This window comes from Zonotrichia leucophrys, chromosome Z (genome assembly GCF_028769735.1).
Source record: "Zonotrichia leucophrys gambelii isolate GWCS_2022_RI chromosome Z, RI_Zleu_2.0, whole genome shotgun sequence".
NCBI lineage: Eukaryota > Metazoa > Chordata > Aves > Passeriformes > Passerellidae > Zonotrichia > Zonotrichia leucophrys.
In genome coordinates this window covers 40,640,236-40,667,342 of record NC_088200.1, presented here as the reverse complement: position 1 = coordinate 40,667,342, position 27,107 = coordinate 40,640,236, and the positions used below count along the sequence as shown (strand labels likewise).

General features: G+C 36.1%; 1 protein-coding gene across 44 annotated transcripts in view; it reads left to right on the top strand.

Moving 5' to 3' along the window:
- PTPRD (protein tyrosine phosphatase receptor type D) overlaps positions 1-27,107 on the top strand; it is a 1,159,824-nt gene that overhangs the window by 1,026,972 nt on the left and 105,745 nt on the right. For 11 of the 44 annotated variants that reach the window (XM_064736588.1, XM_064736602.1, XM_064736599.1 and 8 more), the window contains 10 exons: positions 1-441; positions 7,517-7,650; positions 7,987-8,131; positions 11,400-11,705; positions 12,705-12,898; positions 14,781-14,807; positions 16,956-17,073; positions 21,959-22,546; positions 22,984-23,084; positions 23,852-24,105. The exon at positions 1-441 is cut by the window's left edge and continues 141 nt beyond it. In XM_064736588.1, coding sequence (XP_064592658.1) covers positions 1-441; positions 7,517-7,650; positions 7,987-8,131; positions 11,400-11,705; positions 12,705-12,898; positions 14,781-14,807; positions 16,956-17,073; positions 21,959-22,546; positions 22,984-23,084; positions 23,852-24,105 — 2,308 coding nt within the window. The remainder of the gene's footprint in view (positions 442-7,516; positions 7,651-7,986; positions 8,132-11,399; positions 11,706-12,704; positions 12,899-14,780; positions 14,808-16,955; positions 17,074-21,958; positions 22,547-22,983; positions 23,085-23,851; positions 24,106-27,107) is intronic. The other 33 variants (XM_064736613.1, XM_064736611.1, XM_064736632.1 and 30 more) reach the window with 8 other exon arrangements.

Here is a 27,107-nt window from a genome sequence, read left to right as displayed (position 1 = left end):
AAGAAATTGATGGGGTGGCCACAACACGTTACAGCGTGGCTGGCCTAAGCCCATATTCCGAGTACGAATTTCGGGTAGTTGCTGTAAATAACATTGGGCGCGGGCCCCCCAGCGAGCCTGTGTCAACAAGGACTTCAGAGCAAGCACCTTCAAGTGCTCCACGCAATGTGCAGGCCCGTATGCTGAGCTCCACCACCATTCTGGTACAGTGGGAAGAGCCCGAGGAACCTAATGGGCAAATTCAAGGTTACAGAGTTTATTACACCATGGATCCCACTCAGCATGTCAACAGTTGGATGAAGCACAATGTGGCTGACAGCCATATTACCACTATTGGGAATCTGGTACCCCAGAAAACATACTCTGTGAAGGTTCTTGCTTTTACTTCTGTTGGGGATGGACCACTTTCTAGTGACATTCAAGTCATCACTCAAACAGGAGGTAAGCTAGCAGTGAGCAAAATTTGTGAGAGAGACTTTCAGTTTAAAATGTTGCAAAAAAACTACCCCCCAGGTATAGCAAATTTACTCAGGCAGTTTTTGCAGATAACGTTTCTCAATTCCACAATGCAGGTTATCTTTGCAGAATGGAAATTACCCCACCATGCTTTCTTTTTCTCATCGATGTCAAGAACTTTATCTGCAGTGCAACTGAAATCTCAGGGAGACCTTCATTCTGGGGGTGGCCAAATCTTCCGGCTTTTGTTTGGCAGTGCTCTGTGCACTAAACCTACTTCTCAGTAATTATTCATAGCTTTTTTTGAGATGTTAGTTGTGGGTTTTGGTGGGTTTTCTTTAGGCGACATGCGGTTCTCCTATGCCGAATCACTCTAGGGAATGTTGCTTTTGGAAATTTAAAATGTATGTGTACTGCATATGTATTCAAATAGTTGGTAAATATTCTGAGAACACAGAAAACATGAGAGCAATAAATACAAGAAATCTTTGTGTACGTTCAAGCAAGTAGGTTTGTACACTTTGGATTTATAAGTCAAATCAAAGCTGCCCCAGCAAAATGCATACCACAGGGTCACTATTTTCTTGGTTTATGTTTGCAGTTAGGTTGTTTTGTTTCTGTTCAAGAACTTTTAGGTCCATGAATTTGTTTTACTAGTAAAGGACAAGCAAGCACAGTAAAAAACGTGGCAGAAAAGTTTTTATGAAATCTAAAGTGAGAAGCTCTCGTAGAGTTACACTGCACAAAGTGTTTTATTGTAGCAATAAGAAATAAAAGGTCCTTTTGTCTAGCAGTTTAGAGAAGGCTGTATGAAGTACTACTGTGGGTCAGTGATTTCCTAGAAATATATAATAGTACTTGAATTTTTTAGTACGGGAAAGTTTCCTGTTGCAGAATTTAGCATCCCTCCAATTCTTAAAAGCAGATCTCTAAAGTATAACTGTAGACAGTTATGTTTCATCCACTTTCTACTTCTGCATTTTACCGACATGCATTTAATAAAGACAGAAATTGATGTATTGTCCTGGAATCATTCTAGGCGTTGTGTTGCACAAAGATCTATATGTTACCCTTTGCAGTATCTCAGCTAAGTTACAAAGTTACGAAATTTGCACATGCAATTGTCAATATATACACCGCAGTTTACTTTTGGCATTTGCAACCATTTTCAGAGAGCTAGTTTTTATATTGACATCTGACTTCTGATTGAATTCACATTCATGAGGCTTTTCCAGAAGAAGGTTTAGTGAGCTCCTTATCTGTGTTTTCACTCTCAGCTGCAAACCTCTTAGATTAGCAAGTGTCTGACATTGGCTTCCTCAGTGAAGGATGAAGGAATCAAAATAATGAGCACTGAGGCTCAGCTGGACTGGCCCAAGTTACATTACTTTCTGAGGTGACTTCAGAGAAGTAAGCATGTCCATCTGTTTCTGATTACTGTTGCAATCTGAAGAAATTACAACAACATTAACAGTGCTGGAGTGTCTCTCAGTACATTATTTCAATGTTTAATTGTGACTTTATTAAAGAAATTGAAAGAAAACAAAGAATGGGGCATACAGGAAGCATATTTAAGCACTGATACTTTTACTTGAAATACAGATGTTTTAAGTCGTAAAAGAGATAGAAAATACAAAACTCTATTGGACTTTTCCAGTTCAGGGTATGGTTAAAAACTAGGATTTGCCCATCTCTCTATCCAGTATTTTCTCTTCAGCGAACATCATAGAAAAAAATGCCCTCCTTGCCCTTCTCTTCCAATTTGATTTTATGTACATCTGAATATGATTGTTTTAGTTAGAATCTCTCAAGATTAAACACATTCCAAATATTAAAGCGAATATAAAGTGCCATTTAAGGTCAGGGAAAATGGATTTAATGGAAACATTTTAAAAGAGTTAAGGTAGGAATGGGATGCTGATTACATTTGGTTGATTTTATTTTAAACAAATAAGTCTGCCATTATATATATATTTAGCTTAACCATCACTTTGGGGATATTAGAGCATATATAAAAGAAAATCTAGCTGACAAGTGTGACTTACAGGCTCTATTAGATGGGTCAGAGTTTTCCTGCCTTTAAGTGTATTCTGATCTTTGGAGAGAGATTATAAAAATGACTAATTTGTTCTTAAAAATAGTGTTCAGAGGAATTTTTATTTTCTTAGTATAGCAGAATTGCTCTTTTGAAATGGGTGTATGAATGGCTTCTTTCTTTGCAGATCAGCTAAACTCTGCTGGTAGTGAAATTTAGATTTTTAATTAAAATATTGACTGGGAGCATGTAGTTTGAAGGGAAGTGAAGGATATATTTTTCAGACAGCCAGACACTGAAAAAAAAACCCCAAAAATTTCAGTTGTGGTGTTCAGTATTTTTCTTAAGCATTTGAAGGCAAAGCCATGTCATATTGCCAGTTGTTTTCAGCAGTGCTTTCTTTATGGTAAAAAGACCCAATTTTAACAGATTCTGTAATCAGAAAAGAGCTGTGGAGCTGAGCCTTTTGAGTAAAAGGAAACCAATTCCAAAATTTAAGAAAACTTTTAGTCCACATTTTGGGCAAAAGGACTAAAATCTGTTCAGGATGGAATCACGATTGGTCTGTTACATAGGTTAATTGAGTTACCAAATTTTAGAATAAAGGAAGATTGATATAAGTTTTAGGGTGATACTTCTTTTGGTTTTGTTATTGTTTCTGTTCTTCTTCCTGTTCTTGTTCTTGGTCTTGTTCCTGTTCTTGTTTTTTTTACTTTGTCAGAAAACAAAATTTGTTTGCATCCAGTTTAGCTGCTCAGGACTCACTTTTCATAACTCCTTTCTGGGCTTAAACTGGTTGTAAGAAACATCATTTATTCTGTGTGTACCAAGAAAATTTAGAGTTTTGAACTGTCTTAGTCTGCGTATTCATTTAATTTTTAACCTGCAAAGAGAGGAGAGCGAGTAAAGGAATTAAGTGACTTATTTTTCTTCTGAGCTTAGATAGAAAGACAGGAGAGAGTACACAAGGTCTATTGGATAGTGAATTACTGGAAAAAGAGCTAGGGGAAAAAATTAATAAATATTCAAGGAAGTGAATGTGTACCTGTTAGCATATGTTTCAGTGGAAAAAATTTAAAACATAAAACATATTAGTTTTAAATGAAGGATTCTCCATTATTTGAAAACTGAGGTTTATTATAATTATTAAAGGGTAATGCTCTGAACATAGGAAGAAGGACAATAATGAGAAGCTCAAATATCTGACTTGCAGGGCACATAAATGGAGCCTTAGATTCAACAAAATTAATGTTTCTCGAGTTCTTGTGGTAAAAGATTAGAAGTTCAGAGAAGGAGTTGGTAGCAAGGAAGTACTGTTCTGAAGTAGTGTTGTAGTAAGCTAGCTACTTTACCAGACATTTAATTTTTTTTTCATGAGCACATGGATGGGGAGATCTGATGTCTCTGAAACCCCATAGCCCTAGCCTGCTGTCTTTTGCAGCATTTCATGAAATGGACTTCTACATGAAAAGAGTTGAGAGCATGTACCTAGAAACTCAGAAAGCAAGAAAGCAGGTGGGAGAAATTTAGGGTTGAAAGGAACCTCTGGAGATCATCCAGTCCAACTCCTCTGCCAAGGTAGGGTCACCTGGAGCGGGTGACAGAGGAACATGGCCAGGTGGGTTTTGAGTGTCTCCAGAGAGGGAAACACCACAACCTGCCTGGGCAGCCTGTTCCAGTGCTCTGCCACCCTCTATATAAAGAAGCTCTTCCTCAGGTTGAGGAGAAATTTCTTGTGGTTTAATATATGGCCACTTCATCATCCTCTCTCTGGGCACCACTGGAAAGAATCTGGCCTCATCCTTGTGGCATCCCCCTTTGAGACACCTACATATATTGATGCTGAGGTGGGGTATAGGATAGCTTTTTAACTGACTTATATTTTAAAACTTCCTCCAAGGGACATTTGTTCCCTCAAGGGACATTTCTGGTCAGGTAAAAAAGACTATTTCAGCTTTTGAATAACTATCCTACTATCAATGCACAGGTAACTTTTGTTAAGTGTTGTAGTCTCTATTTTACTTCATTTAAACACTAACAAGATGAGTTCAGTAATGAGAATCTTAGCTTCTCACACACTGATAATTTATCTCTTCACTGTGTTCTTTAGTCATTCAGACAGGACCAGGTAGACTCTGTCTTTTAGACTCTCTGACACGTTTATTTTATTCTCAGGGCTCCCACTATGTCAGTTAGAGATAATATTTGAAAAAAGTGATTTATGGATTTCTGACTATTTTCAGATAATAAACTATGCTTTTTTAAAATCTGAAATGTATAGTAGTTAATTATTTTGAGTGCTGTGGTTCTTTGTTTGATACTGCAAACCTCAGGTATCTTCAGACTCATTAGAAGAGATTATTTCAGTTGTAGCAGAGACAGGGAGAACACAGTGCACATATTATTTTGTATCTTACACAGTGCACTTTTTATTTTGTATGTTAGCCATTTTATTTTTAAATTATATTCTATTAGGACTTGTTTTTCAAAAAATATGTATATTGTTTAAAAAGCAAAAACTCTTGAGCACGGTAGGTCTTCAGTTGTAAGAGTTCCTCTTGTAGAATTTCATATTTCTTTCAGAGAAATCAGAAGCATAAACTCTTGGTCCCTTTAGGTTCCCTACTGATTGCAAATTCTCTTGATCAATCTATCATCCTTTGCAAAGCTGGTTTCTTATTGAACTAATTGAGTTTTACTTTGGTACTGGGTTCATACCAGAGCTTATTGGCAATAAGGTGTGTTTAATTTCTGTTATTTTGGTTTTGTTTTCTTTCTTTGTCATCTTCTCTTATCTGTTTGGAGCAATGCAGACTTCCCTGTCACCTTTTTCTTCTGTCAGTGTTTACAGCATCAGAGTTGTCTTAACTGTGGTTAAAAAATCCAAGGGGAGATTAAATTTGAAAGCAAGATATTATTTTGACAAACAGCATTTGGAAAAGTCCAGTCAGCTTGTATTATAAAATGATTGAGAATTGCAGACCCAAGATGACAAAGGGTTTGAGTTTTTCTAAAAGGAATACTTGGAGAATGAGGGTCTTAAAACATGTAGAGAGTCAGGAAATACCCTTAGTTCTCCATCTGCTGCCATATTTATCACAACAGATGGTACCAGCTTTCATATGAGTCACTTGACTGATCATTTACTATTACTGCCTGGCTGTGTTCTACAATGCATGTATCCATACATTAAGCACAGATCACAGAATTACAGGACAGCCAGGCTGGCAGGATGATTATCTGAGGAGGTGTCCAGCCACAGCCACTGCCCAGAGCAGGCTCAGCTCTGGGGTCAGACTGAGCTTCTTTGGGCTTCACCCATTTGATGTGTAAAACGTCCCAGGGCTGGTATGGTCTAACCTCCTTAGGCCCTGGCTGCATTTCTGCATTTTCCTGAGCCTCACATGTTTTCAGCTTGTGCCACTGCCTCTCACCTGCCACACTCTGTGAAGAGCCTGGCTGCATCTCTTCCACTCCTTCTGTCACTGCTGGGAGTGCTGTTGAGAGCCATCCATTCTCCCAGCTGGACCATTGCCAGCCCTGCAGCCTGTCCTTGCAAAATTAGAATCTGTCACAAACACTTAGTTGATGTTTCCTCTAATGGCTCCCCATGCTTTGGGATCATTTCCTCTTTGCACTTTGCAGGACCCAGGCAGTGTTCTCTTTTGAGACCAGACACCTTTTAGAAAAGCATCTAATTAGTCCTGTCCCTTTTTATTCCTGTAAAAGAGTTGGTCTCCATTCTCTCTCTCATTCATTAATAAAGTCCATTCAGGAGCTGGAAGAATATGCACCTCATGTATAAAGGTTCTTTTTGTTGAAAGCTAGATATCAAATCTGCACCAGAATACCCAAGGGCAGTGTTCTCCTCAAATTGGTATTCTGTAGAAGTCTGGGGAAGATAAAAATGAAAATACCAAATTATTTTAACAGTTAACTCTCTGAAGTTTTTAGGTCTTTTACTGTACTAAAAGAACATACTTGTAATGCTGTCTTAGAATTCTGATAAATGTTTGTGTAACCATCATTATTGTCACATCCTACTTCTTACACCTGTTCTCAGTGTGTTATAAGAAGTACATCTATTTATTTTTCACCTGAAAAAATGAGAGCATCTCACATTTTATTCTTGAACAGCTAGAAATGCTGTGGAAAACTGTTTCATGCCTTATCAATGGCACTATTAATTGGAAGTAATGTTTTAGAACTTGGGTGCCAAAACTATTGTACACAATTCAATGATATAGTTATGTTTTCCTATCTTTTCATAGTCAACTTTATAATTTGCTTCACATTTGAAGAAGCAAATTAGGATAACATTTGGTGTGGATAATTCCTGTGACCATTGCACAAGATACAGCCACAGAAAATGTTATTGACTAGTGCAGTCAAAAGTGCATTATGCTTCTTGCAATTAGAAAGTGTTGTCACTCTATTCTTAAATATACCAGTCATTAAGGGTGGAAATACTTCACTTAATGAGAAATTAGCGGAATGTCTCTTCACTAGGTTATAACTACTTCAGGTTAAACAAGCTGGGTTTTTTATGTGGATATCATCTTAAAGATCAGGATGTGTTTACTGTCTTTCACTTATGAGCTGAGAAAAAAAATGTAATGTCTGGAAATGCATGTAAGAGTTTTAACATTTTATTCTAGACTATTGCAGCTAATTATGTGTTGTATTAGCTTTTTCTCATACAGCACATATATATAGATGTATATATTTGCCATTTCATATATAGGTTATTAGATTGGTGGTATTCATCACCAGACATCTCTTCAATTATATTTCAGTTCATTTGTTTGAAATCCTTGATAATTTTTAACAGGTGAATTAAATGTATCATTTTACTTTTTCTGTGCTTAGATAATTTTGTTTCATAGTTCTGTGAATACATTTGTTTAAGTTCAGTAAGGTAAATAAAATTGATATTGCATGCCATATCGAATAACGTTTTAAAACATTTGAAAATATTGAAGTATCCAAGTAAATAATTGGCAACACTGCTCAACTTTTCTTTAGTACCTGGTCAACCATTGAACTTCAAAGCAGAACCTGAGTCTGAAACGAGCATACTGCTTTCCTGGACACCTCCACGGTCTGATACCATTTCCAGCTATGAACTGGTTTACAAAGATGGAGAGCATGGGGAGGAAGTAAGTGGCAAGACTGTACATCTTTTAAGTCATCCTTAATAAGTTGGACATAAAATACGGCAATGGTTTAAATTTCATATTTTAGTAACTTATTTCAGTAAAAATTGATATTTAGGTTTGTTAAGCTGAGCAGTTAGCCTGGTGACAGACTTAAAGTGTGTAAACAGCAGAAAATGTTCAGTTTCGGTTTTGTTTAGTTTGGTTTTGTTCTGCCTTATTTTCTTGGATTTTATTTTTTCTCTGTGGTTTTATCCCAGTACAAAAGCATACAGGCAACATAGGGAAATCAGAGTCTCTGAATACTAATCAAGACATTCCCTTATAATCTACATTTAGCAACGGGTTTCCACTGAACCTACTACATCGTATCGCCTGCAAGGCTTAAGGCCAAACAGCCTGTACTTGTTCCGCCTAGCTGCACGGTCTCCTCAAGGCCTGGGTGCCTCAACAGCAGAAATCTCAGCCAGAACCATGCAGTCAAGTAGGTGTCTTTCCTTTAAATATTTACTCTCTTTGTTTCTATTAATCTCAGTAGTCCAGGTAGACAGAAACAGAGAAAAAAGCAAAATATGATATTCATGTTGCTTGATACAGCAAAGGAATGCTTAAAATATGAAGTTCTGAGGTGTATCAACTTTATATATGAGTGGCTTTTACATAGTTTCAAAAAGCAACCCAAATAAACTTGTGCCTAAGGAGGCAATAAGGAAATTTTATTTTATAATAAGGTGAAATGTTGTATCATGCAGTAGGTGTACATTAATAGAATGTGGTTATATTATATAGAGTTCCACCTTCCTACTCTGCACATCTGTCTGTGATGACAGACTCTGCTGTCTCTGCAGCATCTCCCTAAAGTGCAAACATTTGTATCAAAAAAGTGCAAAGAAGTGGATCAGGTTGAATACTTCAGACTGTAACAGATATTTCTTACCAAATCTTCTGTAGTATCTTATTCTGATTTTGTTAAATTTTCTTAATCTAGGCTTTTTATGATGTTCAGTCATTTCCACCTTGGGATGTAAAAATTTGTCAGGAACTTGTATATTCGCCTTAAAACATTTAAATTAAGACTTAACTAAAACAATCAGCTATGAAGTCCAGAAGGATTATTCTTGCCTGAGAAGTTAGTTTTCTGACAGTTTGCATTACAGTGTGTCATTGAAAAACTTAGTACAATGCTATTTGTATTTATTTTAAATTAAATTGCCTGTTCTTAAAGTAAGATAATTCAAAACAGAAAATTCAGTTTCTCAGTTGACATTAGTCTTTTTAGTTTGCAGTCCTGACAGGTGATTGCACTATCATTCCTTGTTAGTGTTATGTATTAATATCGATTAGTGTGACTGGAGACATAGTGCGGCTCACCTTTAAGCAAAGCTAAATGTGTTTCTGAAGCATTTTTAAGGCACTTGGAATAAGCACAAAAAAGCACATGTAACACAAAGTTAGTTTTAGATATAGTGGCAAGGCAATTTTTCAATTTTGTAATTCAGAATGAATAATTTGATTAAGAAATAGGTATATATTTATTCTGGGATCCATTTCAACATTTAGAGTGGTCATTATCTTATATTGAGTGAAGATTGCTTAGACTGCATACAAAACAAACATCTAGGAGCCAAGGCTCTGTGTTCCTTATATAAGCACATTGCTGTTTTCTCTCCTTGCATATAAGAATATGTTATGTTTAGCTCAGCCTCATGTCTTCAGATAGTAGCAAAATCCAGTTGATTTCAGTGGTCAGATCCAAGTTATTTGCTGCAAAGGTTACATTTGGTTTTTAAAAATGTGCAGTTAAGAAAAATATATATGCGTTAATAAAACTGGTTAAAGTAAGCCTTCAAATTAGCCTCAGTTACATAAGTGCAATATTTTGCATTTTCAGAGTATAATGGATTAAAAATTAATAAACTTCTGTGATTTTATTAGCAATATTCACCAGAGTGTGCCACTGCCTTTCATCTTTGTATCAGAGGGAGATGCTGCAGGGATTTATTTCTTTTTTGTAAGAGCCTTAAGGGACATTTTACATGTGTTTCACTTCCTGCACAAGTTAATGGTAGAAGGGCATCCATTTCTTTTGAGTAGCTGATTACTGAATTAGTCTATAAAAATAACCCAAAATGTGTTAATTCTCATCTGCTCTTCCCTCCACCTCCTCTACTTAATTGAAATTCTAGTAAATTCCCTCCTATCTTCCCTTTGGAGGAGCAGTGTACCATACTGTGTAAAAAGCCATTGATCCCTGTAGAAAGAACTGTAGGGAACCAAAGGATACATGTGTAAATGCAGTAGGTCACAGCAGGGTCCTAGGCCTTCTCTGTTGTTTTAATTTTGTTTGATGTGACTATTGTAAGTACGTATAAGTATCCGTTTGTTTCTTTTTTCCCTTAAGAAACTGAAAGAAAAGGTGGAGAGGGGGATGTAAAAGGGAAAAAAGATCTTGCACACAACATGTATATTTTTCTTACAAGACAGGAGGCAGAAATAGGAAAGGAGTTCACATCCCCTCCTTCTGCTAGTGAGTTTGAATTATGGCTCCTTTTTTGGTGCTCTGAATGATCTGTTAGTAAGCATAGATTTTGGTAAGTCTAAGTGCATTTAAGCAGATAAATGCATACCTAACTTTCAGTACTAGATTTGCCTCACTGAAAGCAGTAGAATGACATGCATGCTTAGATGCTCTGAAGCTTGGGGAAGGTAAATACGCTAACGTACTCCTTTGAGAACAAATGAGTAAAGGTGAAATTTCTGCTCTGGAAGACTGGTGTTGCTGACAGGAGATGAAACAAAGTCAGAAACTCACATTCTGAGGTGTCGAGCTTATAAACTCACTTTGTAAAATGAATGCCTGCTTTCTTTACGTGTTGTTTGGGGTAGATTTTTTTCTTTTCTGTAGAAATAATGTACATTACTGGTAGGATAATTCTTTGCTAGCAAAGGTGTCTCCAAGAGGAGTTAAAAAAATAAAACTGACAGCTGATCTAGGGTAAGTACAAGTTACAGTCAGAATCAACAAGCCTGTCACTTTTTCCTGGTAGGTAAATCTTTGACTAAGACTTTCGTCATCTTCTATGGACTGCATGCTCATAGTATGTTAGCTACAATAAATGTTTCAGTAAATGCTTTCAATTTGAATGTAATTTATGGTTGAACTTGTGTCAGGCAGACTCATTAAAAAAATAAAAAAAGTAGTAATTTGTTTATGAGAGTGGAAAGGCTGCAAAAATGGCAACCTATGGAGCAATTTCTAGCAATTATTGCAAGTTTTTAGGAGCTCTGTTAAAGATTTTCTGTCTTAAGGAAAGTAAAGCCACTTGAAGGGGATGTCAAAATTTGTAAGTAAATACATGTCACATGTTATTTACATTGTTATAGCTTGCACTAATTGCGAGGATTGTAAAGATAGATCAGTAGTCATAGAGGTATCACGTTTTTGTTTTATTTCAAGAAGAATTTTAATTACAGGTAGGTAATATTATTTTGAGGCTTCATTTTCATATATTTCCCCTACATCCTTTTTCACCATTTAGTTCACCTGTTCATTTTCAGTTTCCTCATGTTAATAAGCCAAGGCGCATACGATTATCTGACGTTCTGCTTTTTTGAGTTTCTACTTTTTTTGTTTAATTATTATTTTCATTTGGTTCTCTTTTATTTATTTTTATTTTTTCTTTTTGTTCATTTTTTTTCAATCACTTCTATCCTTCCACTCAAATCCTCCTTTAACCCACTACTGAAATTAGAGCCATCAGCTCCTCCTCAAGACATTAGTTGCACAAGCCCCAGCTCCACTAGCATTTTGGTAAGTTGGAAACCTCCACCGGTGGAAAAACAGAACGGCATTATCACTGCATACTCCATCAAGTACATTGGAATTGATGGAGAAGATGTCAAGCCCCATGAAATTTTGGGAATTTCCTCGGACAGTACCCAGTACCTTTTGGAACAGCTGGAAAAGTGGACTGAGTACCGGATCTCTGTGACTGCTCACACTGATGTTGGACCTGGCCCAGAGAGCTTAGCAGTATTGATTCGGACAGATGAAGATGGTATGTTGCCTCCACTACATCAGTTTGCACCTCTATGACTCTGTCATCTGCTGTCTTTCGTATAGGCTAACAGTAATTTTTTCTGCTCTTTTTTTTTTTCCCCGAATATAACCAGATATTTTCACCCTTTGAGCTTTTTATTCAAAGACTGTTCTTTCTACACCATTGTTCTATTTGGTATTTTTGTATTTTTTAATCAGAAAATTTTTTTGCAAGTGACATGAATCTGCTGCTCCTTTGAGCCCATACGTATCCTTCTTGCACTCCTCCTTTAATGAAAAATAACTCCTAGGGAAAAAACTTCCTGCCTTTTCCTTGATTTTACAGTCATTGCCATTTTTAAACAGTTATGTATATAAACTTTTTTTCGGGTCTTGGTTTTTTGGTTGTTTGTTTTTGGTTTTTTTTAGCTGCTTTCTTCTTCCATATTGTGCCTTTTGATTTGAGGTTTTTTTGGGTTGTGGTTTTTTTTTGTTGTTTTTTTGGGTTTTGTTTTTTGATCTTGGAAAACTGATGCTCCACACATTTTCTTTTCTTCCATTCTTGAAAGTGACAGAAGACAGCCTTGTAATCAGCCTCCTTTTTATCCTGAGGAAAAAACAAACCAAAATAAAACATAGACCTTGAAAAACAAAAAAAAGGGCAACTTTTTTTTAATCTTTTGTGGTTTTGTTATTATTATAGTATTATTATTTCAATGATTAAAATCTCTCTTTGTACTATAATGCTTTGAATCTCAAAGCATCTTCCTTGGCTTTTGTACATTTTTACATGTTTTTCTATTTCTCTAATACTCCTTTTTCTTCCATTTTTTTGCATCAGTCATGTTTTTTGATCTTTTCACTGAAAGGTAGAGCAGATTTGTTGAGCATCTTCATTTGCTGAATGATTTGTATTCTTCAAAGACAACATAGTGAGTCTGCCCTTTCTTTAAAAAAGCAACAGGCATGGGTGGGACAGGTGGCTGTAATTCTCTTCTGTCCAATGATGTTGTTCCAGTTCCTAGTGGTCCTCCTCGCAAAGTCGAGGTGGAGGCTGTCAACTCCACTGCTGTTAAAGTGTCGTGGCGCTCGCCTGTGCCCAATAAGCAGCACGGCCAGATACGAGGCTACCAGGTGCACTACGTGAGGATGGAGAACGGAGAGCCAAAGGGCCAGCCCATGCTGAAGGACATCATGCTGGCGGATGCACAGGTAATTGGGACACTCCCTTCTTCCCTGGGTCACAGCAAAAACATTTTGTGTACCTAAGAGTTGCCTTTCGTTGTTGAGGGTCTTTTTTCTTTCTGTTGAACAGTCTACCAGCCAGCATTTTCTGTGTCTATTTCCAAAACTTTTTTTTTAAGAACACTTGCATTTAAAGGTTCTTGGGCCAAAACAAGACACTTTCTTCTCTGTTGATCTGCAGCTAAATGCTAGGCTGTGTCATTGTTCTGATTCCGTTAAACCTTAAGAGACTTAACATGCCCTCTGAAGTTCTAAAGCATCAGGGTGATCTGATCCAGAGTTAGTGTAGTAAACTGTGCATGGCCTGATCCACCCATCTCCTATTTCAGTGTTTCAGTGGAGAGCCTAGGATCATTAGGCTCTCCTAACACTGTGTTAGTCTGTTATTACAGTGTTTCTCTGATTGCATGGAGAATCTCTCTTTCTCTCCTGTACGCACCTTACTACACAGTTCACAATAAATTATTATTCTTAATGTAACTTTAGAAACCACTGAGGTGTTATACTTTCCATTATTCATATCAGGAGCTTCAATAAAATGAGGAACTTAGTTTGAATAGGTATGTGGTTATTTATATTGCAAAATTTCCCATCTGTTTTAGAAATTATGAGAATATGAGATAATGAAAACATCCAGTTTAAAAAGCTTCTCAAACTAGGATTTTACTGATTGAGTTATTCCAGCACTATGTAAAAATTAAGATTTAGAAAGCTCCTGACACTGATGGGGTCATCCTGTGGGAAACTATTATGCATTACGTGTCTCACTGCTAGCTCACGGTTTATGACTGGATTGACTGGAAATAAAAAGAAATTATTAACCTAAATCAAAGAGTAAAATCTGTTTTGTAAGCATTTTACATGGGTAAACAAAAGGGGGTTGCCTTTTTTTTACTTCAGTTTTGGTTCTGATTTCAGATTTGCAGAGACCTCTTTGGAGAATAGGTCTCTTACATCTGCATTTTGCTTATGATCCTAATTGCTAAATACTGTGTCTGTTTCTGGAGGACTTTGCTGCCAGTACTTACTTTCTTATTTTGGAAAACGTGGTGTTCTTACAGTTTAAATTCAGTGGAGACAAAGATGAAAGTAGATCAGGAAGTGGGAAGGGAAGGAACATGCTGGTGTGCTTTGGTTCTCTTCTTTTTGCAAATTGTTGCTTTCAGCCTCTCTGTAGTAGGGGATTAAAATGATTGTAAACACTAGAAGGCCATTAACTAGAAACTAGATGAGATATTGCAGTCCAAATATCTTAAAGGCAAAAGTTGTATTTCTTCTTTTGTCAAGTATGGCTTTGACCAGCCCACTTGCCCCTGTTTCAGGAATGATAGTTAACTCCTTTCTCTTCCCACCACTCCTTCTTGCCTGTAGTACTTCTGTGATACATGTGAACAGGGGTAGTGCAGGTATGAAGACATAGATGGTAAAATATCTGTGTGGTTTCAAAACTTAATGAATTAGTTTAGGAAATGGAAGTATATAGCCTGGTAACTTGTTTAAATAAATCAGGTAGCCCTTAATTCTTCCTTGGTAACTTTTAATAAAAAACTATTGTGAAATAGTACTACATGGTACAAGAGGATTTGTTATTTCTTTTATTTGTCAGTGAAAGAGAAGTAGCTGAATTTTAGGGAAAACAGAAATGGAATTAAAATGGAATTAAAAATGCCTGGCCTGAGTTCATAACCAAATTTCATGTGATTCTACATGGATAATTCGTACTGTACATGACTTTTTCAGACATCTTTAATATTCATTTTATTATAAAGAAGAAAACTTTATCTCAACCAGGCTACAAATCTCCTTATTTCTTTTGTTTTTCCTTTCGACTTCCTTTACTGTAAATTAGTGGGAATATGATGATACTGCTGAACATGTAAGTACTTTTTGACTGGGCAGAAAATAATTGTGTGTTTTGGCTGAGATATTTTTTGTCTTGCTTGTTTGCTTGTAGCACTGTATGGTTTTGGTTTTGGTTATGGAGTTTTTTGGGTGCTTTCTTTGGGTGTATTTTTTTTGTTGTTTTGCAGGGTGCTTTTTTGGCATTTGCACAAATGCATGTTCCTAACATTAAGGGTTTTCTCTCATGACACCTTTTTTCTTTGTTGTTTTGTTTTGTTGTTTGTTTATTTTTTTACCCCAGGGAGAGTAGGGTCACTGTTGCTTGCCTGTTCTGGGGTTTAGCATGATGCCAAAATGTACGACACTGATTTGTGTTTTCATCTCTTTGATGGCTGTCACTAAATTTGCCTCGCAATTTCTTCTTCACAAGGTGATAGAAAAATAAAACAGAAGCGGTTTAGAGTTACATACCAATAGTTGTATTTTTCTGTATTCATTTTAAGATTAAATTTTTTTTGTGTAACTGAAAGTAGAAGTCAGTTGTGCTTTCTTTTGTATAAAATAAATACATGCTATCAGGAAAGCCAGATGCTCTGCACTGTTTATGCCTAAGTAATAATGTTTGCTGTATCCAAACGACACTTTCAAACATTACATGCAGCCATAGCTCTTACACCATGAAGTACTGGTTGTTTTAGATGAAACTAATGTCTTCATAAGTCTTTCTGTTTGTGGTATTGTGGTGGTTTTTTTGCCTTTTACAGTTTAATTTTGTAGTGCCAGGTGCAGTTTTCTTATGAAAATATGAAGTCTTTCTTACTGATTTTGGTCTTACAGTTCAATTAAATTCTGAGATGGAGTCTAAGAAGTTGATCTTTTGATAGTAGATTTTTATGTGTTGTTTCATTCTATTGTTTGGGGCTTTTGTTTTTTTTTTTTACTTGATTTTTTTTTTTTTACTTTATTTTGCCCACTCATTCTGATCATTACCTAATTATTTCTATATTGCTAATAACTAACTGTAAATACAATGCTGAATTCTAATCACGTACTTACTAAGCTCATATCCACTATCTTGAAAAATACATATACTATGAATAGTCTGGCCCATGATTTTTGTATTAACTTTTCATGGTTGTTGCATCTGAGGGATGTGTGATTGCACATTTGCTATTTATTTAGGTGTATAAATTCACCATCCCTCTGGCGTCATTGCAATATGGTGCAAGTTCATTCAGCCCTATGAACATGCAAAGGAGTAGTCCACTGGAAGCTGGAGACTCCTGGCCCATCAGTTACCTTCAAATACTGTCCTTTTATACCTACATATGAGATTTATTTATAGTATGAGTGTCAAAACTACTTCTCTTGCAGTCCCTGTAGCAGGACATAAATTTAGTACATTTCTCATACACCATTCAGCATCGTCTGTGTGCATATACGTGTGTGCGCATGCACATATGGAAAGATACACCCTTGCTCTCATATATACAGTTTGATGTTGCTGTTACTTTGCTCTAGCTAAGGAGATACTTGTTTTGTAGCTGCTGTCATCTCAAGGCACCAGATCTTTCCCCTGACCAGAGTTCTAGTGGTTTACATAGTTTTTTAGAGCTGAAGGGCTAGTTGTTTCTGAAGTCCTTTCAGGTGTTGAGCAGTGCAGCCTATCCAGTGACACAGGTTGCAGTGAAAGTGTTATGGAAGTAACAAGGCTTTTTTGTTCAGCTAAACCATATTACTTAAAAATGTGCATGTAAATGCACCCATTTCTCTTACTAGGCATTTTAGAACTATACCTGTGATGTCCTGTTAATGATTAAGTTAAACTGAGTTTCTCATTTCTGCATGTGCATGTGTTTCACAGTGTCAGTAGTATTCCTCAGGCAAGGTATTTCGGAAGACTTTTTTTCGCTGTTCACACCACTGAGCCTTTGGCCTTTTGCTTTAAACTACCTGAGGTATACTGTTTGGATGTGTGCTGTCCTTTATTGCTTAAGTGAGTGAAATGTTTGGCATTATCAAGTATTTCACACAGCACAGTCTGTTGGTGCATTCACATGCTTGCTATTACTGCCAATAGCTCAAAAGTGTGATATAAATGGATTTCTAAAGGATTCTACATTCTCCTGGCAAACAATCTATTTTAAATTAATTGTTCTTATTTTATTTTCTTTTGTCTTAGGAAATGATAATTTCTGGGCTTCAGCCTGAAACCACATACTCTTTCACTGTGACAGCCTATACAACTAAAGGTGACGGAGCACGCAGCAAACCCAAACTTGTATCTACTACTGGTGCAGGTAATACTTATGCACAAATTGAGCTCTAAATGAATCCTTTGCTTTTTCTGCTACTGTTTTGTTTGAAAATCTCCTGTTGTGTGAAAAGTGTTTCTAGGACATAGGATTTTCTGTTTCAGTATTTGGACCTTCATTTATTTAGATAAAAATAGAGAAGTGACTCCCTTTATCCCTTTCTTAGTTCCTGATGAGGTCACTTTATAGTTTTTAGTAGCTCTTCCACTAAAATTGGTGTCTTCTTTGAGAGGAAAAAATTTAAATTTTTCCTCAGCTCAGAAGGATATTTGAAAACCTTGTAAAGGGCTTTCATGATCTTTGTGAAAGTAGCAGCACTGCTGCCTGTTAGTAAAAACATTGAAAGAACCCATCTGTGTGAGATTCCCAACTTATCTTAGAAGAATGTAATTATTAATGCAGAGAATTGGAAAACAGAATGAAACTCCATCCTGTGAAACCCTGAAGCCTATATTGATTCAGGGGTAATTTTAGGAACAAACTGGGGCAGAATTCAGTCTACCACCGTGTTCAGTCTCAGGTGGTGTCAAAGGCTGGATATCCTGACTGCATAACCAAGACAGCAGTTAGCACAGATGGCATAAACCAAACTGCTTTTATATGAGGAACAATTTTTTTTTTCTTTTTTTAATATGTCTCTGTGGCACAGCTTAACCCAGGTTTAGTGTCATGCTTACCTACAGATGTTCACAATTTGTAGGTACTGTGTTCATTTTCAGGGTTTTGTAGCACGGCATTAAAGATATTCTATTACAGTCACTTGCAGCACCATTACAAGTTCTCTGAATAACAACATATTGATTATGCTAATAGATAAAATTCAAAAGGTTTCTGTATTTATAGTGATTGATTCAATTTTTAAAACAATCACTGAATGCAGGACACATCTAGTATTAATATCAAAACCATCTATAAGCTTTTCTTGTTAGATCCTTGGAAAAATCTCAGTCTTGGTGGCTAGATACACAGTGCTTCATTTCAGGTCTTAGAATACATTCCAGTTATTACTCTTGGCTATTGCTGAAACATACTCTCTAACTTCTTGTCTTTCCTGAATTCCCATACTCTGAGAAAAAAGGTGATATCTATTTCTGTCATGTATTGGAACTTGATTTAAGAAAAAAAGGCACTTGATCCATTACTCTTTCTTAAAGCTAAATTCCCAGTTTAATCAGTTATATAAATTCCCAGTTTAACACAGTTATATAAATTGAGATTTTATTAGTTCCTAGACATAAACATAGGTTATGGAAATATGCTTGCAAAACTTAAAGTTTCACTGCATTTAGTCCTTGTTGACTGTTCATGTATCATTCTACCAAGATCTCTGATGCTTCTACTTAAAAAAAACAGAACAAATCCTATGTCCCATATGAACTTGATTGAAGAGCAATGGAGAATCAGAGGCATGTCTATAAATGTATTAATATTTCACTGTTCTTGTTGTTTGCTTAAACCTGTGAACAAGTGATGTTTGTTCTTCGGATTAAGAGCTAGTTACCATTCTGCTCCTTCATACATTCCAGATTGTATGAAATCTCTTCACTTTGTGTTACAGCTTGCTGTGCTTGAGCTGTTTCTGTAAGAAAAATTTGTATGCAGGTTTTTGAAAAATGAGACATTCACTATAGTCAGTACCAAGAGCTTCCTGCTCACTTTCTGTGAGCATGCATCACACAAAGGAAGGAATGGTGCGTTAACATCGGAGGACTCTAGGTCTGTAATGCAGTCTCCTCAGTCTCCATTATTTTTTTTTCCTAGAAAGGTGCTATTGGAATACTACAATAAATAAAATGAAGGATCTGCTTTCTAATCTAACTTCTAAAGTTTTAATGAGATTTATTGAGATTATATCCATAAAAGATATGAAAGGAGAATAGATGTTTGAACTTTTACTAGAGAAGCTATCTGTAAAGTATTCTGTGAGACAATAAGTAACTCTTCAACTGTCCAGTTAGTGATACAAAAGTATGATTTACATTTTTAGGCAGGAAATATTCACCAAGTAAGCCTATAGTGTGGTAACTCAATTATTGGTGTAGTCACTGAACGCAGCTGATACTTTTATTCAAGAGTGTGTTTTTGTCTTATGTTCGATTTCCTTTCCTCACTGTTAAAATCAGATGGAACAAAAACTGTTACTGAACATTTCTAAATCAAAGCACTTAGTAGATTACTTGGGGCAGAAATTAAAAAATGTATGATTAACAAGACCTTGATAAAAATGAAGACTTACTAGTCAGTGATATCATACAATTTTTATGAAAATTTTAATCAGACCTTTAATTTCTGTGTCACAGTAGTTGAAGAATCTCATAGGACAATAGCTTGTCCATTACTTGTCTTTTGCTTTCATACTGGACAGCAATTTTGAAATACATATTTCAGCTAGAAAATGAAAGCTTATATTAAGGCAGTGGTGTGCTTTATAGCAGCTAACAGAAAACACTTATTTCAGGTAATTTGGCAAAGGCAGTTTGCATGAGCTTGTACTAGTGGTGGCAAGCCATTGCTGCAGCAATATCTCCTGCAAAGGGGTGTGTGAAAGATATCTTGCTATTTTCTAATGGAAGAGGATTTCACTAGATCAGAGAATGTATTTTATTTTATTGACAATTTCATTTCTTTTACATTCATGGTAAATTTAGATTATTATCAGAAATTTCTAGACAGAGCTGTTTGATGACACAACTGTATGTACAACTGCACAGAATCCTGTCATTTGTCCTAAAAGACTGTAATGTTCATAAGTAAGTCATACTGAAAGTAAATGTTAACTGAAAGCTGTCTAGAAATAAAAAGAAATTTATCTGCTTTGCAACATCAGATAGGCTTTACAGTATTAAAAAAAGTAACCATTGTTATTTACTATTATAGTCACAGGGTACTTTTTTGAATAAGTAAACTTTATTAGTTCCCTGATCAAAGCAAGTATTAGTTTCTTCCTTTCTCTGGAGTTATTCAGAGGTTAAAATGTCATTCTAATTGTGAAGTCTGCCACAAGTACAAAAAAAACAAAAGGCAATTTATTACAAAAATAATTTAGTTATACTTTCCAATAATCTCTCCTCTAGAAAACTGAAGGGGTATTATTCTTTTTAGGTAAACTATTATTTTTTGCCAGTAATAGTTAGAATGCAGAGGAAAATATGGTCTGCAAAAGGCCTTCACAGGATTATCTTTGTTCCATAAAGACTTTCAGTTGTCATTGAGGAAATGTGAGAACTAATCAGAGGGATATTCTTTATGCAGCAGAAAATGTGGGAAAACACAAGATTCCACAATAATGCTGCCAGGTGAACTCAACACTTAAATCTAAAGAAATTTGGAAAAATTATATAAAACCTACCTATAATTCTCATGACATTAGAAGAAATGTCATGACTTATGGCAGATGTAATGAGGAAAGAGCTGACTAAATGCAGAATTTTCTTCAAGGCATGCTGTTCTTCCCTCCTTATTCCTAATTCTTTATGCAATGGTAGTTAGACCTTCTGACAATAACAATCTGATTTGCTGGCTGCCTGAGAACTGAAGATAAGTAATAAAACCTATTGAAGTGTTTAAATACAGGAACCAGAGCTCGCAGTGCAGCAGTTACATTCACATGGGAAGGCTTCGAATGCAGATGAAACTAATTAGTCTTTGTTGAAGACTGGGTTGCCATTGCAGTACTACTCCCAAAACTATTCTGGTCTCTTGACCTGTCAAGCATTGGTACTGAATGAGCGCCAGATTTCTAAATAGTTATGGATATGTTTCATTACCAAATAAATCACTATAATAGAAAAAGACTTTTTTGAAATGGAGTTATTGATGAAAATAAAACAGAAGTGTATACAAATGGATATGATTAAATTAAAATTAATGAATCAATTAAATAGAACCAGTAAATGAGAATTCATATTGGGACTCCAAAAATGTGCACTATATAAATTCTATAATGGTGTTTCTCGCTTGATTAAGATTCACTCCTCTCTGGACTGACTCAGTTCAATTCCTCCTCAATGTCCATATCACTGGACTCATACCAGTCTGAATTTCTCTAAAAGACAAATCACCAGTTAGACCAATGGGTCCCAATTGAGTTTGTGACTGAATGTAGTGTATAGTTTAAGAAAAACTACCAATTTGGCCTTCTTCAAAAGAAATCCAGTTCATGTGCACAAAAACCATGCTGTAAAATAAATAATATGTGATAAGCCATGCTGTAAAATATTAAATTCCAAAGTGCATTATCTCTCCACACTGAAAGGGTGGAGACAGAAGTGATTTATATAAGGAAACTAGAATGACTGGGTTCTGTCCTGTGTAGTAATGATTTTGAGGGCAAGTTTGTTTTGACTTTCTGACTTCTACTACATTTTTACTCTTAATGAAAAAGTTATGTTAACTTATCTAGAAACTTGTTACTTCTTCTTTAATTATTTTCCCATTTACAGGAAATGTGCCTTGGATTAAGTACATGAAAACTTATGACAGTACTTTTTTTTTTTTTTTTTTTTTTTTTTTTTTTTTTTTTTTGCAAACAAGGATTTTTGAGACAGGACCATTCATAAGACGTTTGTGGGAAGTTTGCTTCTTGATTTGTGTTCCTAGATCTTGTGCCTCTGAATATACTCTGTATTTAGAAATTATGGTAAGGGAAGAAGACAATAGCAGTAAATGTCTCTACTGTTGCAGTTCCTTATACTATATTACTAAATAGTGCAGGAGCCAGATACTATTTCTTCATTAGGACAGTAATATGTGGAACTGAGAGTGAGGAAGGAGTAAATATATCCCTATTCCTGCTAAAAAAAACTAGCTTCAAGAATTGTAGGTGCACTTGTGTTTATATCTATCCTCTTTAAATAACATTGTGCTGCAGTTCCAGGCAAACCTCGGCTTGTGATAAGCCACACACAGATGAACACGGCTCTAATTCAGTGGCATCCTCCAGTGGAAACTTTTGGCCCGCTGCAGGGTTATCGCCTCAAGTTTGGCCGCAAAGACGTGGATACCTTAACGACCATGGAGTTCTCAGAGAAGGAAGATCACTTCACGGCCACAGATATTCACAAAGGAGCTTCTTATGTCTTCAGGCTCTCAGCTAGAAATAAAGTGGGCTTTGGGGAGGAGATGGTTAAAGAGATTTCTGTTCCTGAAGAGGTACCCAGTGGATTTCCCCAAAATCTCCACTCCGAAAGCTCTACTTCTACATCAGTCCAATTAACTTGGCAGATGCCACTCTTGGCAGAAAGAAATGGCATTATCACCAAGTATACCATCTTGTACAGAGATATCAATGTTGCTTACCAGCCAGTTGAACTCCCTGTTGTTCCTGCTGATACCACTATGACACTTTCTGGCCTAAAACCAGATACTACTTATGATGTAAAAGTACGTGCCCACACAAGCAAAGGGCCGGGTCCATATAGTCCAAGTGTCCAGTTCAGGACACTACCCGTGGATCAAGGTAGGATTTGTCTGCTTATGGCGTTGACCTTTAAAGGAGTGTTGGTCTTTGGATATCAGTGTATTTGAAGGTATAAAAAAAAACTGACTGGCCCATTCATAAAAATAGGTTCATCAAACACAAAAGGTAAAGTATGTAAATCTTAATATGTTTTGGATGCCTTAGAATTCAGTTGTCCCTTGCCAAGCAAGTTCTGGCTAACTTCTTCACAACATTTTCAGGTAAGGAAAATGTGTGTATTGAGTTGCACTGGATAAGAGTGAGAACAAGTTTAAGTGTGATATTTAAATATGAACAAACAGGTAGGAGAATTGAATTCTTTGGGATTTTTGACCTAAATGGAAACCTAATGACCTAATACTCCCAAGGAACAGTGGAAAAATGAGAAGATCTAAGCTCCAAGATGTTGTTTATATACATTGTTTCTTTTTTTCCAGCAGTGTTTGCAAAAAATTTTCATGTTAAAGCAGTAATGAAGACTTCTGTTTTACTGTCCTGGGAAATTCCAGAAAACTACAATTCAGCTTTGCCTTTCAAAGTAAGTTACTTTCCATTTGTACAAGAGAAAATGACAGACACTAGACAATGTATTTACCTGATTAATTAGCTTACTGAACATGAATCGTGAATATGTATTGAGAGTATCGTTGTTTCTAAGATGGCTAATTTTTCATTCACCACTACAGTATTTTAAAAAAAACAGTGAAACAAAATAATTTTTTTCTTATTTTTTTCTAGTCCTTTCAATAAAGAATGCAGTAGAGTACCATTTTGGGTTTTGCCTCCTCAGTGTACAACAGCATGTTTTTGATTTGCAGTTCTTTTACTCCACTAGCTATAGTTTTATCTAGATACAGAGACTCAGAGTAACATGCAGTCTTGCCTGGAATTTCTTCTGCTTCATTCTTAATCACTTGTGTCATCTCAGGCAGTGGCAAGTGAAGAACAGTATTTTAGGAACTAAATGGTACAAAAACCTTTCTAAATAAGGAGTGTGAATGAAACAATCAAGATACTTTTAACAAGAGTACCTTGCTATAAATTCTGGGTTCAAGAAAAGCTGCTTACTTTGAAAAAGTGAAATTTGACTTCAGGAGGGTTTACATTGCTTTATATTAATGTAGTACTTTTTTTTCCCCTGGAATTGAGAAGCTTACTTTTGGTAGTGAATTCCGTTCTGCTTTACACCCTAAAATACCCCAAAAAATTTAAATTTATTTATTATTTAAATTTATAGGTAGGTTGATTCCTGAATTCAGTGTGACCTCTCCTAATAACCAAAACTACTTTTGTATATTAACTTAGATCCTTTATGATGATGGGAAAATGGAGGTTGATGGACGTGCCACTCAAAAGCTGATCACAAACTTGAAGCCAGAGACATCATACTCATTTGTCCTGACAAACAGAGGGAATAGTGCTGGGGGTCTTCAGCACAGAGTAACCGCAAAGACTGCCCCAGACGTGCTTCGCACAAAGCCAGTCTTCATTGGGAAGACCAACTTGGATGGCATGATAACTGTGGAACTTCCAGAAGTACCCTCAAATGAGAATATAAAGTGAGTGAGTCAATGACATACCATTGCTTTTAGCTCCAGAGAGATGATCGTTGTAACTTGATGTTCAACCATGGCTTTATTCTTTGTAACAGTACAGAGACTACAGTGCTCTGCAGTAGTATTTGACCTAATATCAGTGTAATGTTTGATGTAGTGAACTGGGAGGTGCTGTTGACTCTCTCAAAGGGCAAGAGGCCTTACAGAAGGATGCAGATAGATTGGAACACTGGGCAGTCATGAGTGGCATGAAAATTAAGAGCAAATGTCAAATTCTGTTGTAAGGGTCCTTGAGCGCATTCAACAGGGGGCAACAAAGCTGATGGGATGACTGAAAGGAAATGTTGATGTCCTGTAAGGAGCTGCTAAGGTTTTTGAGCTTGTCTGGTTTGGAAAAAAGAAGGCTAAGGGCTGACCTACTCTCTGCAACTTCCTGAGGGGGGGAAGTGAAGAGGGAGCTGCTGATCTCTTCTTGCTGAGATCCACTTATAGAACATGAGGCAATGCCTCAGAGCTGCATCAGGGGAGCTGCATCAGATGTATTAGGAAGCATTTGTTTACTATGAGTGTTTTCAACCTGGCAGAGGCTTCCTAGTCAGGTGGTTGATGTCCCAAGCATGTCAGTGTTTAAGAGGTATTTGGATGATGCTCTAATTTGTTTTAACTTTTGGTCACCCCTGAAGGGGTGAGGTAATGGGAACAGATGATCACTGTATGTCAGTTCCAAGTAGAACTCTTAAGTTTGTCTCATAGCCACGTATGTAGGACTTGTATAAGGACAGATTGTCCTTCAGTTTGCTGATTTTTCTTGCAGTACTTTTGTGTTTCATCATGGACTGCAAAATGAGGGATGCAGAAAACCAGTTATATTTTGAACAGTATATCATCTCAAAAAGAGTAGATACCCATCAATGCATAACTACCCTGCTGTAGCTCCTTGATGTAGTCAGACTGCATCATTCAAGAATTATATTGAGTTTTAAAGAATTGATACTGCACTTAAACTCCTTCAGATTAATTATTTCTGATAGTTTTTATCAGGATAAAAATACTTGCCCTTTCCACTGGTCTCAGAATGAAAACGAGATTTTGCTACAATAAGTTGGAAGTTTTCCAGAGGTTACATAGATTTTGGAAGGGAACAGGTGGTGTTGAAATTTAAACAGAAACAGGACTAAAGATTTGAGAGCACATGGTCAGCAGGGATTAGAAAGGTTAGACAATAAAGATTTGCCAGGAAAACATGAAGCATGAAACAATCAATAAGTGTTATTGCTCTGCTTATAGTGATTCTTGTTGATCTGTAAGGTTCCCATATATAATGTAAAGGAAATGGGGAGGAAAATGAGCTGGTCACTAAATGATGGGAATTCAACTTTGTCTCCCTGGTGGATTTTTACAGCTTTCTAGAAAGCTGCCCCCTTTTTCATTACTGACTGAAGATTTTGAGGCAGGTAAGGTCAAGAAATAAATGACTTTGAAACATTAAAAGGATGAAAAACTGAAAAATGTAGTCATTATCATTAGATTGAGTAAGATGCGGTCAGTAACAAATGCAGCTAAGGAAGACTGAAGATGGAATGAGTCAAAAAAGATTTATGAGGCAGAGCATTCACAGAGAGAAAAATGTGCAGGATAGCTGATCTAACAGCAGCAGAAGATAGCACTGGAATGAAAGACAATTCCCTTCTTTTTATATAGTGTAAAAAAGTTAAAAAGGCTGAGTGACATCAGAAAAGGTATATTTAATCTATATGGTCCAACTGCCAATTTTGCAAATAATGTATCTCCTATTTTTGCATCTATTTTCTAAGATTTGATCAGGCTTGATAAAGTAAAACACAACAACGAAGATTGACTTGACCCTTGGAGCAAGCATACCAAAGCAAGTACATACTGAACAGTAAGCCTGACCTGATGCTTGCCCCAATAAAATAAGTAAGATTATTCTGCATTAGTCTTTATATGGGAAGAACAATTTCATGTATTAGTCATGTTGACATTTTTAGACATGCTGCTCCTCTGTTGGTACATTATATGCTGAGGATTGTCCCTAGTTTACAATGAAGTACTGAGAATTTTTGAATAATTCTAATTACACACAAAGTGAAACAGGGAATAGTTTGCTCTAATGCAGAATAGGTAATGAGATTGAGGGTAATATTATAAAAGCCTTTGTAATATTTGTAATTAAAGAAGGTATTATTTATCAACGTTTGATGGTGATACAGGATAGAAATTGGTGCAGAGCTCACCTTAATGATTAGTAAAATTATCTCTTTTGCTCATCTCAAGGGAGCAAGTTCTTAATTTTTCTTTCTCTTAGTAATTTGGGCTATTTCCAAAGCAATTTTTATGCGTAAAGGACAGTTCGTGTTTCTCTGAATCTCTTACATCTTTGAAAAGTCTTAAGTAAAAACAGAGTTTTGTGGAAGACTTCGGCCTCTCAAATACTCAGTAGATAGAACAAGATCCAAATAAACCCTTTATTTCTCACCTTCCTCCCTCCAACCTAAAAACAAACAAGCAAATAAGAAAGTAAACTATAAGACATGTTTTTCAGGAGATGCTACATTTTGTGCAATTCACTGAAAATCACAGAACTTTATTATCCCTCACAATTTGCAGCACTGCATATTAGTGTGAAAATTTTCATTTTTGTGCTTACTATTTATCTGCTTATTCTTTCAGTTTAAACTACTCTGTGTGTGCTGGAAGTCTTATTAGATTTTCAAAGTTAAAAGAGGGAGAGTTTCATGAGGGAAGTGAAAAAGAGTGGGAAAGTTACAATTATGTGCTGGATGTTCTTTGATTGAAAAGAAAAATGTATGAATGCTCTGTTAGCTTAAAAAATAAAAAGATGAAGAAAAAGAGGGGGATAAGTATGTGTCTTTGATGTTTGAAAGTTTTCATTTCTTTATGTCTTGATTCTTAGACATCTGTTAAAGAAAGGGTATGTCAGTCAGTGTTTACTAGGATTTACAATTCAAAGTATTTTTAATAGA